The sequence below is a fragment of the Cololabis saira genome, chromosome 15, assembly GCF_033807715.1.
Source record: "Cololabis saira isolate AMF1-May2022 chromosome 15, fColSai1.1, whole genome shotgun sequence".
NCBI lineage: Eukaryota > Metazoa > Chordata > Actinopteri > Beloniformes > Belonidae > Cololabis > Cololabis saira.
In genome coordinates, this window is record NC_084601.1 from 8,032,017 (window position 1) to 8,045,218 (window position 13,202).

Here is a 13,202-nt window from a genome sequence, read left to right on the forward strand (position 1 = left end):
AGGGAGGTGGACAGAGAGCGTCCGATGTCACGCAGTGCTACGATAGTCGGACGCTCGCATGCAGTTACACGGTTTTATAGTTGTGGGCGTGGTTTCACTCATCGGAGGCCAAACCTCTGAACCTGAATCTGAACGGCTCGTAGAAGTCACATCACACTGGACGGCTCATCCGGGCGGCTATATGTTAAAGCAAGAAAAAACGTGTTTTTCATAATAGGTTCCCTTTAAAGATTTAAAAACAAATAGAAGAATTTCAAAATTGATCTCATAACGAATGGGTGGCCAAGGAAGAGCTGCAGCTCAGGTGTGATCTGGTCCCACCATAGCGTTCTGGTGAGGAGGAGAGCTGCAGCGTTTAGAACCAGCTGCAGGAGGACAGGAGGAACAGCTAACGCCGGCATACAGGGCACTGCAATAGTCTAGGTGGGATGACACAAAGGCGTGTATAACTTTATCAAAGTTTTTGAAATATAAAAAGGGTTTAACCTTGGATAAAGCCTCAAGTGGGAAAAGAAAATGCATTTTTGGCAATATGTTTGAATGTGGGCGAAGGGGTCCTACATCTACATACCAGTCTCAGGCAGCACTGAGACGAATTTTCATTCAAGTTTTAAAAAGTTTAAAGGCATCCAGGCTTTGATGTCCTCCAGACTGTCTGGTAAATATTTGAAAGAGTGGGAGTGGTGTTTTCATGTACTGTAAATTTGCAGCATAGCAGTGAAAAGAGAGGTTATATTTTCAGAATAGATCCCAGGGGGAGCGTGTACTGGGAAAAGAGTATAGGCTCCTAGAATAGACCCCTGAGGAACACCCCTTCCCTTAAGGGGAGAGGAGCAGAGGGGGACGCGGGGCAGGCAGGAGTTTTTCTGTCTGTTAGGACCTAAACCGTTTCAGAGCAGTGACTGTGATGCCAACAGTGTTCCAGACGGGAGATTAATATTTCATCATTATTTACAGTGTGAAATGCAGCTGTTAGATCACACACACACACACACACACACACACACACACACACACACACACACACACACACACACACACACACACACACACACACACACACAGTGGACATTTCTTAAGAAATGGTCACAGCTGAAATTCTTATTTTCTTCTATTATTATCTTCAAATCTGGTGAGAGACATGTTTTTTCCAGTTTGTTGGAAAAAACATGTTTGTTGTCAAAAAATGCTTCAGATCATGTTTTATTATGATTACACAATAAGAAGAGTCATTTATTATGGTCTTGAAATAATACACTGCAAAAACTCAAAATCTTAACAATAATATTTGTCTCATTTCTAGTTAAAATGTCTCATTTTTAGTAAAAAAACTCATTACACTTAAAACAAGACTCATCACTGGAAAAAAACAACAATTTTCATCTGTTTCAAGTAGATTTTCACTTAAAATAAGTAGAAAAATCTGCCAGTGGAACAAGATTTTTTTGCTGGATAAATCTTTTTTCTGTTTATTTCAAGTGAAAATTTACTTGAAACAGGTGAAAATTGTCAAATAACAAGTTATCTTTCTGGTGATGACTTGTTTTAAGTGTAATGAGATTTTTTGACTAAAAATTAGACATTTTAACTGGAAATAAGACAAATATTCCTTGTAAGATTTTGAATTTTTGCAGGGATTTTGTTTTTAGTTTTGAAAAAGGTTTTGCTTGTTCCTCTTAGCCAAATAGTTAAAAATAGAAAAAAGTTGTAAGAAGAAGAGTTTACATATGAGCACGTGTTTTGTACAGGAGGGTGGGTGTGTAGGGCAGGCTATGATGGAGGAGAGACTAATGATGCAGCAGCAGCAGATGGAGGACGACCAGCGCTGGCTGGAGCAAGAGGAAATCCTCATGGTAATTCAAATACACTAAAACACACACATTCTTCCCCCACGGTGGGAGTCAAAGCAGAGTTATTTTATATCAGCAAAAATGACTGAGATATATTTGATAAAATCTGAAGATACATGAAGAAAGGAACTTTTCTTGTATGATTTCCTCTTCAGTGTTCCTGTTTTACCTGTTTCCTCTCTTCATATCAAATATCAGTCTGTTTTTTCAGTCTACATGTTCAGACTACTCTTGAGATGTAAGGAAACATAACAATAACAGCACCATCACAAATGTTTCAACTATTTCTGGCATTTATAAGGGAGGAAATCTAAAATACAAGAAATTCAATTATTTAAAAAAAATAGGATCAAACTTACTCATTGTAGCTAGCAGAGGAAACTCCACAATTTTATCATTCAAAAATATTTCAGAATTTTCAGAATTTATTAAAGGATAGCCCCTTGAGATGTAACATCTTATTTTCAATGGGTTCCCAAGAAAACATACATTACAATATATCACATTACAGTACAGACATGACATAAAACAAACACAGACATCTTGCTCACCCTCTCCCACACACAACCCCTACACACATACTGTAAATCTAGTTACAAAATAGACAAATTGAATAACCGGAACAATGAGATAAATATAACATAACAGAGAGAAAAAATAAAAAAATAAATAGAAAAAAGGACAAGAAATACATAAATAAATTAAAAACATAGGGAATTTGTTTTAAAATGAGAGTATAATGACAACTTAAAACAATGAAAAGAGGTAATAGAACGCAAAAAGAGAGGAAGATTATTCCAATCTGATGGAGCTTTAAAATAAAATGATCTTTTACCAACCTCTTTTGAAATTCTAGGAACAAAGAAAAAAGGAAAATACACATGTCTGAGTGAGTATGGAGAGTTATATGGAATCATGAGTTCTTTTAAATATGGAGGACAGTGAAAATAAACACATTTAAAAAGGAACTGAAGCCAGTGAAATTGCCATCTAGATTTGGGTTGCAACCAGTTCAATGAATCAAACATAAAACAATGATGTTCTGAAAGGACGACGTAACACAAATCTACATAATGAATTAAATAATACAGTCAGAGGTTTAAGATGGGTATCTGTAGTATTTTGATAAACAATATCTGCATAATCAACAAGTGGTAGTATGAGTTGAGAAATTAACCTTTTTCTGACAGGAAGTGTGAAACAGTTGATTGAACGGTAAAGTGAAGCGAGACAGCCATGTGCTTTTTTTAACAGTATAATCAATGTGAGGTTTAAAGGTAAGTTCCGGGTCAATCCAAAGTCCAAGATATTTGAATGTGTCAACTTTATCAACAAGAGATCCATCGGGAAAATAAATATGAAAATCAGATGAACGGGATCGGAGGTGACGTGTACTGAAAACCTGCTGCAGGACTTCTTTATAAATATATCTCCAGTATATATATGTAAGCATGAAAATAGACTGGCATAAAAGGGACTCTTTTTGCTCACAGTATAAGGCCTTTTCTTCTGCACTGCTGTTGCCAGTAGAGCTGCAGAATATCTTTCTCAGATCTTTGAACTGGCTCGCTTGTGCGAGTTTGATTTATCTCATCAGACACTAAAACCTCCCCAAATGCAGCCAAAACACTGCGTTTGCATAACAAGTCTGTTTTTCTTCTCTCTTCAGTTCAGATTAAATCTCCTCTTGCTTTGATGGGCCTTTTTCTTTTTTTTCCAGCTAAATAGTAGTAGGAGACTTGAAATATGGGAAGGGAGGGTAAAATAACACGGGTGAATACCGGTCATGCTGTCACTCTTCATGTTTCCATCCTGATCGAGGGATGTGATCAGCTCGGTAGGAATGTCCGTGGCATCTCACCAAGTCATAGATCAGTTTACCTGATGCACAAACTGCTGACTGCACACGACAAAACACATCTATGACCCTGCAGATTTATGGCTGTTCAAACTGAGAAAACATTCCTATTGTGGTTAGTGGAATATCACATAATTCAGTGGTTTTATACACCAATGAGGCTCTTACCAGTTTTCTTTTCCTGTTAAGTGAATATATTACACACATACCACAAGTCACTTAGTTCATTAAAAAGAGATACTGTTGTGAAGTTCTCTGCTAAGCTTTATCTGATCTGGTCATGACAGTATTCTCGCTTCTTGAGATTAAGTCAATTCAATTCAATTTTATTTATATAGCGTCTATTACAACAGAAGTTGTCTCTAGGTAGCTTTGAGAGATCCAGAAAATAACCCCAGAGCAATTATTACTTAAAAAACGGCAGGTCAAAACTAGTGGGAGAAAAACGTTAAGCCAAACAGTGGCAGGAAAAACTCCCCGTTAGGGGGGCAGAAATGTTGAGCAGGACCTGGATCGTAGGGGGGAAACTCCTGCTGGGATGAGCAGGAAAAAGAAAGATGAGACAGAGAGAAGGAAAAACAGAGAAAAGAGACACAGACACAATGGTTAGATATATAGATATATAAATAGATTTAGACAGCAGACACTGAGGTTGTCAGCTACTGTATGATCCTTACGATTTAACCTCAAACTTACATTTAAAAGCAAATTATTTTTGAACATAACAGTTTTGAGAAATGTACAGGACTATCTCAGAAAATTAGAATATTGTGATAAAGTCCTTTATTTTCTGTAATGCAAAAATGTCCTACATTCTGGATTCATTACAAATCAACTGAAATATTGCAAGCCTTTTATTATTTTAATATTGTTGATCATGGCTTACAGTTTAAGAAAACTCAAATATCCTATCTCAAAAAATTAGAATATTCTGGGAATCTTAAGCTGTAAACCATAATCAGCAATATTAAAATAATAAAAGGCTTGCAATATTTCAGTTGATTTGTAATGAATCCAGAATGGATGACATTTTTGTTTTTTTAATTGCATTACAGAAAATAAAGAACTTTATCACAATATTCACATTTTCTGAGACAGTCCTGTATGTCTTTAAGTCAGTCCATGTCAGTCAAAGAACTTGATATTTATATATTTATATTTATTTCCTGCACCTATATTATAGATTATTCTCATGCTTTTTGGCTAAACAACATAAATAATTGAAAAAAAAAAGAATTCCACAATAAACCCAAATGTGGAACTCCGACTCTGCTGAAAGTAAAATTTGCAAAAGATTAAATTAAAACATTGCTATGTATTTTGAACTGTAGTGCTGGGCTTGTACTGTATGTTGGGACCAAAAAAATGTAAAGATAAAAAGACTTTCACCTGTCTAAATACAAAAGTACAGTTTTAAGTATTAATGAATGCGGGGTCAGTAGGAGAAAATAAAAGAGAAAAGCAAAAAGAAGAGTACTAGAAGAGGGCAGAGGAGGGAGAGAGGAAGTGGGATTGGCAAGAGCCGTGGAGAGGGAGGAAGGAGCGAGCGCTCGGCCATCGGAGGGAGATGCAGAGGGATGGAAAAAGTGGGAGGAGAAGCAGCTGAAAGAGAGAAATAAAGAGGAAAGTGAGGCAGTAGGATCTTTTCTCTCCAGGATTTTGTCTCTGTGGTTCAGTGAAGCTTTTCCTCCTCTGGAAAAACTTTCTCTCTCTCCGAGCTCTTCCTCCCCCTTTATTCCCTCCTGACTCAGTCTTTCTCTTTTCTCGCTTTATTCTTTTGGTGCCTCCACCATTTTGTCTGTCCTCTACCTCTTCTTACATTTGAAGCTTTCCCATCTCTCTCTATAATACTTTCTGTCTCTTTTCCTGCTCTTCTTTCGATGGCCTCCACTCTCTGCGTTCCACCTCCCGTCTTCTTCAGCATATATTCTCCCAGGATGCATCTCTTCAAGGCGTGCTACACTAAAACGGTACTGAAACAGAGAGAGGGATAGTTTGAATAGGTTTCCGATGCACAGATAGTTTTTTATTGTTTCATTTCAAAAGGTCTTGGTTTTTTTGGTGCTGCTGTTCTCACTGACTTGATGGATGATATTGTCTTTCCAAAGCTGGTGGTTTTAATCAGTGGAAAACCAAACTATCCTGGTTGTTGCTGTTTTATTTGGAGTAGATCTATTCAGGTCCTTTAGACTTGAATGGGAAACTTTTGAAAATGTATTTGCACATCATCTGATTGAACTGTATCAATGTTTCTTATTGAAATTCCTGCAAATGTCTGTGTGTCTGTCATCCCTGCAGAAGGCAGAGCCCAGAAACAGCAGAGGCAGCATCGACAGAGAGGACGGGACACTGCAAGCACTGGTCAGTACGCACACAACGTTAAAAAACGTAAAACGTGCTGAGGAATATCAGCACTTTTTACGTTTTAAGCAGGTGTAAATTCACATATGGTTTTGTTAATCTGCAAGGGAAAGTTTGGACTGACTTTTCAAACACAGTTATTAATAATAGATGGAGGAAATCTCAGTTTACACAGATGTGAAGTTTAGTTGCTGGCAGGATTCCGAGAGAAAGTAATGGGGAGGTGGAGAGGAACCCGTAGGGAATTCTTGCAGCGCAACTGACAAACAGAGAGGAAACACAGACGCTGGGATAAGCAGAGAAAGTATTTCAGTCTGTGAGCCTTAAAGGGCACTGCCTCACATACCAGCCCTCGACCACAGAGAAGCAATGGGAAGTTTAAACCCAGCAGGCTGCACGCACGCTCACTGGAAAGCAACACTTTTGCCTTAATATAGAATATTCTCTTTTGTGAAGCTGCATTTTTGTTTCTTAATCCAAAAAGTCTGATATAATGCAAGAAATTTTGGGAAAAAAAACAATGATTTGCTTTGTGTGTGTGTTGGTTTACACAGGGTGGAAGTCAGCATATCTACCAGCCAGTTGGGAAGCCAGGTGAGTGAACTCACGCACCGATATAAAGAGTAAAAGTGGTGTAATACACTGCAAAAACTCAAAATCTTACCAGGAATATTTGTCTTATTTCTAGTTAAAGTGTCTCATTTTTAGTCAAAAATTCTCATTACACTTAAAACAATAGTCATTAACAGGAAAATAACTTGTTATTTGACAATTTTCACTTGTTAATTTTCACTTGAAATAAGTAGAAAAATCTGCCAGTGGGACAAGATTTATCTTCTCATTACAAAAAGAAAATCCTGTTCCACTGGCAGATTTTTCTACTTATTTTAAGTGAAAATTGTTGTTTTTTCCAGTGATGAGTCTTGTTTTAAGTGTAATGAGATTTTTTTGACTAAAAATGAGACATTTTAACTAGAAATAAGACAAATATTCTTGTTAAAATTTTGAGTTTTTGCAGTGTACGTTGTGGAAAGACTCAGTCTTGACCTTCCAGCAGTCCATTAAAAGTCAAATTACTGTAAAAGTTTTTTCACAATGTGTTCACAGTGAAAGAATGACAGTACTAATGGTGCTACTTGTGAACCGTTTTTTAACTGTTGGATTCCATTTCTCCTAAATTGATCCCATGTTTGATCGTTAAATGTGAGGAAGAGGTGACTAAAGTAAAAATGAGGAAATACAATTAGTTGTGTACAGTGTGTACTAGGCCTATTGGCAGGGTTCATACGTTTTGAAAAAAACCTGGAAAAGTCATGGAATTTGAAAATGTCATTTTCAAGGCCTGGAAAGGTTTTGTAAAAATAAGTTCACCCCAAAGGTTTTGGAAAAGTCATGGAATTTATTTTTCTCACTTAATGATAACATTTAGTAATAACAGCCTATAAAGTAGATTTAAAATTGATCAATAAATATTTTGTATAGAAAAGTTTCGCTTGTTCTCACGCGTGACGTGCTTAGCGTCTTGCGCATCATGCAGATCGGTTATTATTACAGTTATATTAGATTAATACTATACAACATATTGCTGGTATATCAGTTAGTTTAAACAAATGTGTATTTTGTATAAAACCATAATTGTCATTAGATCTCCACTGTGGTGACTTTTTACATAGTTTTATTCCTATGTTTCATTCATACATTGATGTGTTAGAGGTCATGTATAGTCATGAAAACTTGCTGCCAAGTCATGGGAAAGTCATGGAAATTTGTTGGTTAAAATGTGTATGAACCCTGCATTGGGATCCAAACTGTCATTTTGTAAACCTTATTCATGCAGTATTTTCATACATGCACTGATCCATCCATCCATATGGAACATATATATATATGCCATATCCATGCCATTACAAATGTGTGCTATTACCTTGTTGCAGAACACGTGGCCCCTCCTAAGAAGCCCCCCCGTCCTGGAGCTCCTAGTCATCTCGGCAACCTGTCCAGTCTGTGCCCTGTAGACAACTATAACGAAGGGGTCAAGGTACACGAGAACATTTGTACATGCAAACTGAAAAAGGGGACGAGTGTTTGGGTAAAAAAGATACAAAAAAGAAGTATGGTTATTCTTTAATATATTTTACCTTTTTAAACCTTTGGTTTTGTCCAACCACTGGAGCATCGTCTCTGGTTTTTAATTAATTTGACATTGTGGTGATCAGTTGTAATGCTGTCTCCTGTATCCTGATTATCTTACCTTTTTCTCTCCCTTTTTACACATTCTCCTCCTCTGTTATTAACATCACTTCGTCACTCTACATACTGCTACATCTTCATTTTCTGACATGTTAATCTGCTCATGTAAATTTGTTTCATCAATACTCTTTTCATTTCCGATTCTCTTTTAAACACTTCTTTGTGTTCAATTGATTTTCCTTCCAACCCCATCCCAACCACAACCCCACACTCCCTATAGCCGTGGAGGGTAAGCTGATCTGCGTGTCCGTCATCATCGTAGAGCTCTAGTTAGTTAGTGGTTACTGTGACTTCCATGTGCAAACAAGTTTCATCATTCATTTTAGTTTGCTTTTTTTTCTTCACCAGAAACAAGTAGGAAAGAGGAACAAGAAACTGGTCCTGCAGTTTCTCCTAAAGGTTCAGGGTGACACTTGTCTCATGATAATTAAGTGGAATACAGTTATTACACTTTTTTTCTTCTTTTAGCAGAAGTGCAAGAATCATACCTGGTGAAGAAATTAAAGCTTGATGTATTACAATATTTACCATGAATGTTGTAGTTAAGATTTAAAAAAAAAAAATGAGTAAAATGATTGTGTGTCTGATGATTTTTATTTACAATCCCAAAGTAATAAAAAAAAGTTGGGACAGTACAAAAAAAGTAGATGTTTGATATTGTGTGCATTTATTCCTGCACTTAAAGCTCAACATTATAACACTTAAAACAAAAAACAAGCAAACAGTGAAGTTATTTCATACATGTGATGTCAACAGGCATTATAATTTTAAACTAAATCAAAAGCCATAAAAGGCTTTGAGTCTTGGAGGAGTAAAGATAGGCAGAGGATCTCCACTTGTCATCAAAAACATCTTAAGTCCATAATTGTTCAAAATGTATTTAATAACTATTGCTTTATTATTATTATTATTATTATTATTATTATTATTATTATTATTATTATTATTATTATTTTACCTTTTCCATATTCTTTTTTTGTTTTGTTTTGGGGTTGTAGATTACAAGTTAGATGAATCTAGTAATTCCTCTTAGATTCACTCCAGTAGGATTTTTCTATCATTACTATGATTTTCTCATACTAATATTCAAATTATTATCTAAATTAAAGCTACTGAGATGTTTTATTGATGCTGTTTTTTATCAAAAGTGGTCCTTTAAACCCCAGCCAACTGCCAGCCAGTCTCTATGTGTATTTCTCCATATGAATTCCTACACAGTGCTATTTCAAAAGAAGTTTTTGCTGCAAAAAAGTGTTTTTTGTTTGTTATTTTTGTCTATAGAAAAGCAAACCAAAATAGTGTGAATGATGTAAATCAGTTTTGTTGCTCATGATTACCTGAAAATCTCTTCATGCTGGCTGAGCTTTGCATATCTACACAATAATCCCACACTAACATACTGTCCTCCTAACTCACTAGAGAAAAGTCAACTAATCTAGTATTTAGCAACTGGTGCCTGTGAATTCCTAGTTCCTTCCAGTAGTTGGAGTTGTGAAGTGTTGTTTGGTGTTTGCACATACTGCCCCCCAGTGTTAGATGTTTGAAACTGCAGCCCGTTCCTACTCTGGTGTTGGTTTAGTTGCAGCCTCAGGAGATCAGCCCTCCACCCACCGCCAACCTGGACCGCTCTAACGACAAAGTGTATGAGAATGTGACGGGGCTGGTCAAAGCTGTGATCGAGATGTCCAACCGGATCCAACCTGCTGCACCCGAGGAGTATGTCCCCATGGTCAAGGTAGGAACCGTCTCCGTGGAGAAATTACTGATAACATTAACCAAAAAAACTGTCTGAATTTTGAACAGGTTTGAATAGTTTCAGAGTTATGTGTGGGTTGTTTTGTAGGAGGTGGGCCTGGCTCTGAGGACTCTACTGGCAACAGTAGATGAGACGATCCCCGTGCTGCCACCCAGCACACACCGAGAGGTAAGAACATGTACATGTAGTCCAGGGGCCAGAGCCCAACATTTCACTGGTCAGTACCACTCAAGGTGACAAAACTTACTTAGGATTTTTGAAAAGATCCATGTCTATAGATGATATTCTGGTATGATAACCTTCCTGAGTGGCAGCTGGATCATAGTTATCACCTCATGAAGTTACCCACCCCCTTCAGAAAACTACATTTTAGATGCTGCTGCATATCCTGGTTTAGACTCATGTACAGGATATCTGTCAATGTTTCACTATATTGTCTTTGGTATCATTTTAAAGGGGACCTTTTAAGCATTCATTCAAGCTAAGATGTGAATCTTTCTGACCAACATAGAGGTCACTGCGGCTCTTTAAACTATAAACAACACACATTTTTACACAATTTTCGCCTAAATGACATACTATTTTTTAGCCCTGTGTCAACTAGGAACAACAGAGACACAAAATACAAAAACTGGAATACTCACAGGACCATAAGGATTCAGGAAATGTATAATATACCCCTACTATATTGTTGTTACAGGTCATTGTGAGCCTTAAACTAGAAGAGCATCATTAGGCTCCTATGAAACTATAACAGCCACTAGGTTAATGTCACAAACTGGTCTTTATCATGCAAATACACCACAATGAGATAAGGAACCAGCTTAGTTTTACAAACAAGCATCTAAAATGTAATTTTCTGAAGGGGGTGGGTAACTTCATGAGCTGATAACTATGATCCAGCTGCCACTCAGGAAGGTTATCATACCAAAATATCATCTACAGACATGGATTTTTTCAAAAATTATAAGCAAGTTTGTCACCTTGAGTGATATCTGGTCTGGCCCATGGACTAATAGAAGTAAAATTATGTTATAAAAATAACTAATTACCAAACACTTTTCATGAGGAAGCATTCTGATCAAGCCCATAGGAATATTTAGGGAAAACCCTTGAAAAAACTTTTTTCAAACTTTAAAAGCATCATATTCTAACTTTTCCAACACAAAACAGTTCTGTTCACAAAATTGGTTGAGTTGACATGTTTCAGTTACGTTCCTATTATTTAGGTATTTATCACTTGCCGGCTAATGTTAACACTTATTCTTCCAGATCGAGATGGCCCAGAAGCTGCTGAATTCAGATCTGGCAGAGTTGATAGCAAAGATGAAACTGGCCCAGCAATACGTCATGACAAGGTTGGGATTTACTCAGTGTAAAACGTTATCTTTTCATTTGTGGTCACATTCTAACTGCTGCCTGTCTGTCTGTTGGGACAGTTTACAAAAGGACTACAAGAAACAGATGTTAATGGCAGCTCACGCCCTGGCGGTCGACGCTAAGAACCTGCTGGACGTCATCGACCAATCACGGCTCAAGATGATCAACCACTAGACCAGAAGTCTTTCAAGCCAAAGGTTAATGCCGTAGTAACTCCAGCTGCAGATCTGTGGATGGACATTGTGTTGGATATCTGCGTTGGATAGATGAAAACAAGGAACGGATGGACAGCGTGCACGACTGAAATAAACAGCCCTAAAGCATTCGTTGCTTCCTTTCTCCCTCAACCCAAAGACGTGTTGTTTTCTGACCGATGTAAGCAGATAAACACTCTTGTCTCTCATCTTCTCTTCTCTTCTGGTTTCAAAAATCACCCATTACTCTCATTTACACCGAAAGAAAATGGATCAAATAAAGGCTCCACTTGAAGGACAAAACACATGAATGAAACCGTATCTGTAGGAACTTGAACTAAAAAAAAAAACCTGGCTTTGGAAGGATCCAGCCATCCATTCTTGCGCCCTTATTTCTAATCAGGATCTCCAGGATCAGCCGGAGGTCCTGGTGTTTTTCAGGTGGGAGGCCACCAGTCCGCTTCATGGGAATAATGAAGATCATTTCACAATGTTGTTGTATAAACATGCTTTTATATTTTTGATTATTATTATTATTGTCGTTAGTCTCAGCCTTCAGTCTTGCTGTCTTCTTGTTGAACTTTGTATGAGCGAAAATGATTGACACACAGTCCAGCTGCTCATAAATGCTAAAACATCTGCTGTTCCTCTACAGATATTTATCTCAGGTGGCATGAGAGCTCATTCATGAACCAGCTCTTTCTTTTTATATAGACAATTAAAAAAAAACAACCCTGCCACATGGAACTCTTAAATTAACTTTCATATTAAATATACAAATAAGCTCTATTTTCTAACACATTTCAGAAGCATGAATTGTTAGTAATTAAACGGAGAGGAATGCATGAGGGGAGAGTGGAAGGGACAGAGCTGAATAGAGGAAGAAGTGTCATTTTTAAATTAAAGTGAGGGTGCTAATTAAATACAGTAGATCTCCCTGTGCCAGATGAAACACGTTTGGAAAAAAAAAGGAATATTTAATTCAGAATGTCCTGATGATGCTTGACTCTCTGACATGATGTGGATTCATACAGTCTTGTTTTTTAGCTTTAAGATAGTAAATATTGTCACATTTCTTTGCATTCAGTCAGTCATTAAATTCAAGTTTGATGGGACAGATTTAAAAGGAGAAAAAAAAGAAAAAACAATGGTCATTTTGAATCAATTGCAGTTTAATTTACAACTAACTAACATTTGCATCCTTGAAATGTAAACTCCTGAATTTGCATCTCCTCACATCAGGAATGTTTACACACTAAGTAACATGTAACTTTGTGAGCGTGATGGCAGCCCTCTGGTTTAAAATGTCCTCCTATATTCTGTTTTTTAACTCTGTCTTTCTACCTCTTTTCACTGGACTTAATTGAATCTGTTTTTTTCTTCCTTTTCTCTGGCACGATAGATATATATTTCTTGTGTTGTCTGTCCTTCCCTTCCTCTCCTCCCTCACCGATTCTTTCACTGTTCCCTCTCTCCTGTGGTGAGCTGTATTCTCAGGATGGAGATACATGTACAGTTGCTAAACCAAGCAAATAAAAAACTATTATGAAGTA

General features: G+C 37.0%; 1 protein-coding gene across 6 annotated transcripts in view; it reads left to right on the forward strand.

Moving 5' to 3' along the window:
• Positions 1–13,202, forward strand: part of LOC133461459 (focal adhesion kinase 1-like) — a 90,671-nt gene extending 77,469 nt beyond the window's left edge. For all 6 annotated transcript variants that reach the window (XM_061742388.1, XM_061742387.1, XM_061742382.1 and 3 more), the window contains 8 exons: positions 1,749–1,853; positions 6,007–6,069; positions 6,624–6,663; positions 8,004–8,107; positions 9,899–10,054; positions 10,163–10,243; positions 11,348–11,433; positions 11,515–13,202. In XM_061742388.1, the coding sequence (XP_061598372.1) occupies positions 1,749–1,853; positions 6,007–6,069; positions 6,624–6,663; positions 8,004–8,107; positions 9,899–10,054; positions 10,163–10,243; positions 11,348–11,433; positions 11,515–11,629 (750 nt within the window). In that variant the 3' untranslated portion in view covers positions 11,630–13,202. The remainder of the gene's footprint in view (positions 1–1,748; positions 1,854–6,006; positions 6,070–6,623; positions 6,664–8,003; positions 8,108–9,898; positions 10,055–10,162; positions 10,244–11,347; positions 11,434–11,514) is intronic.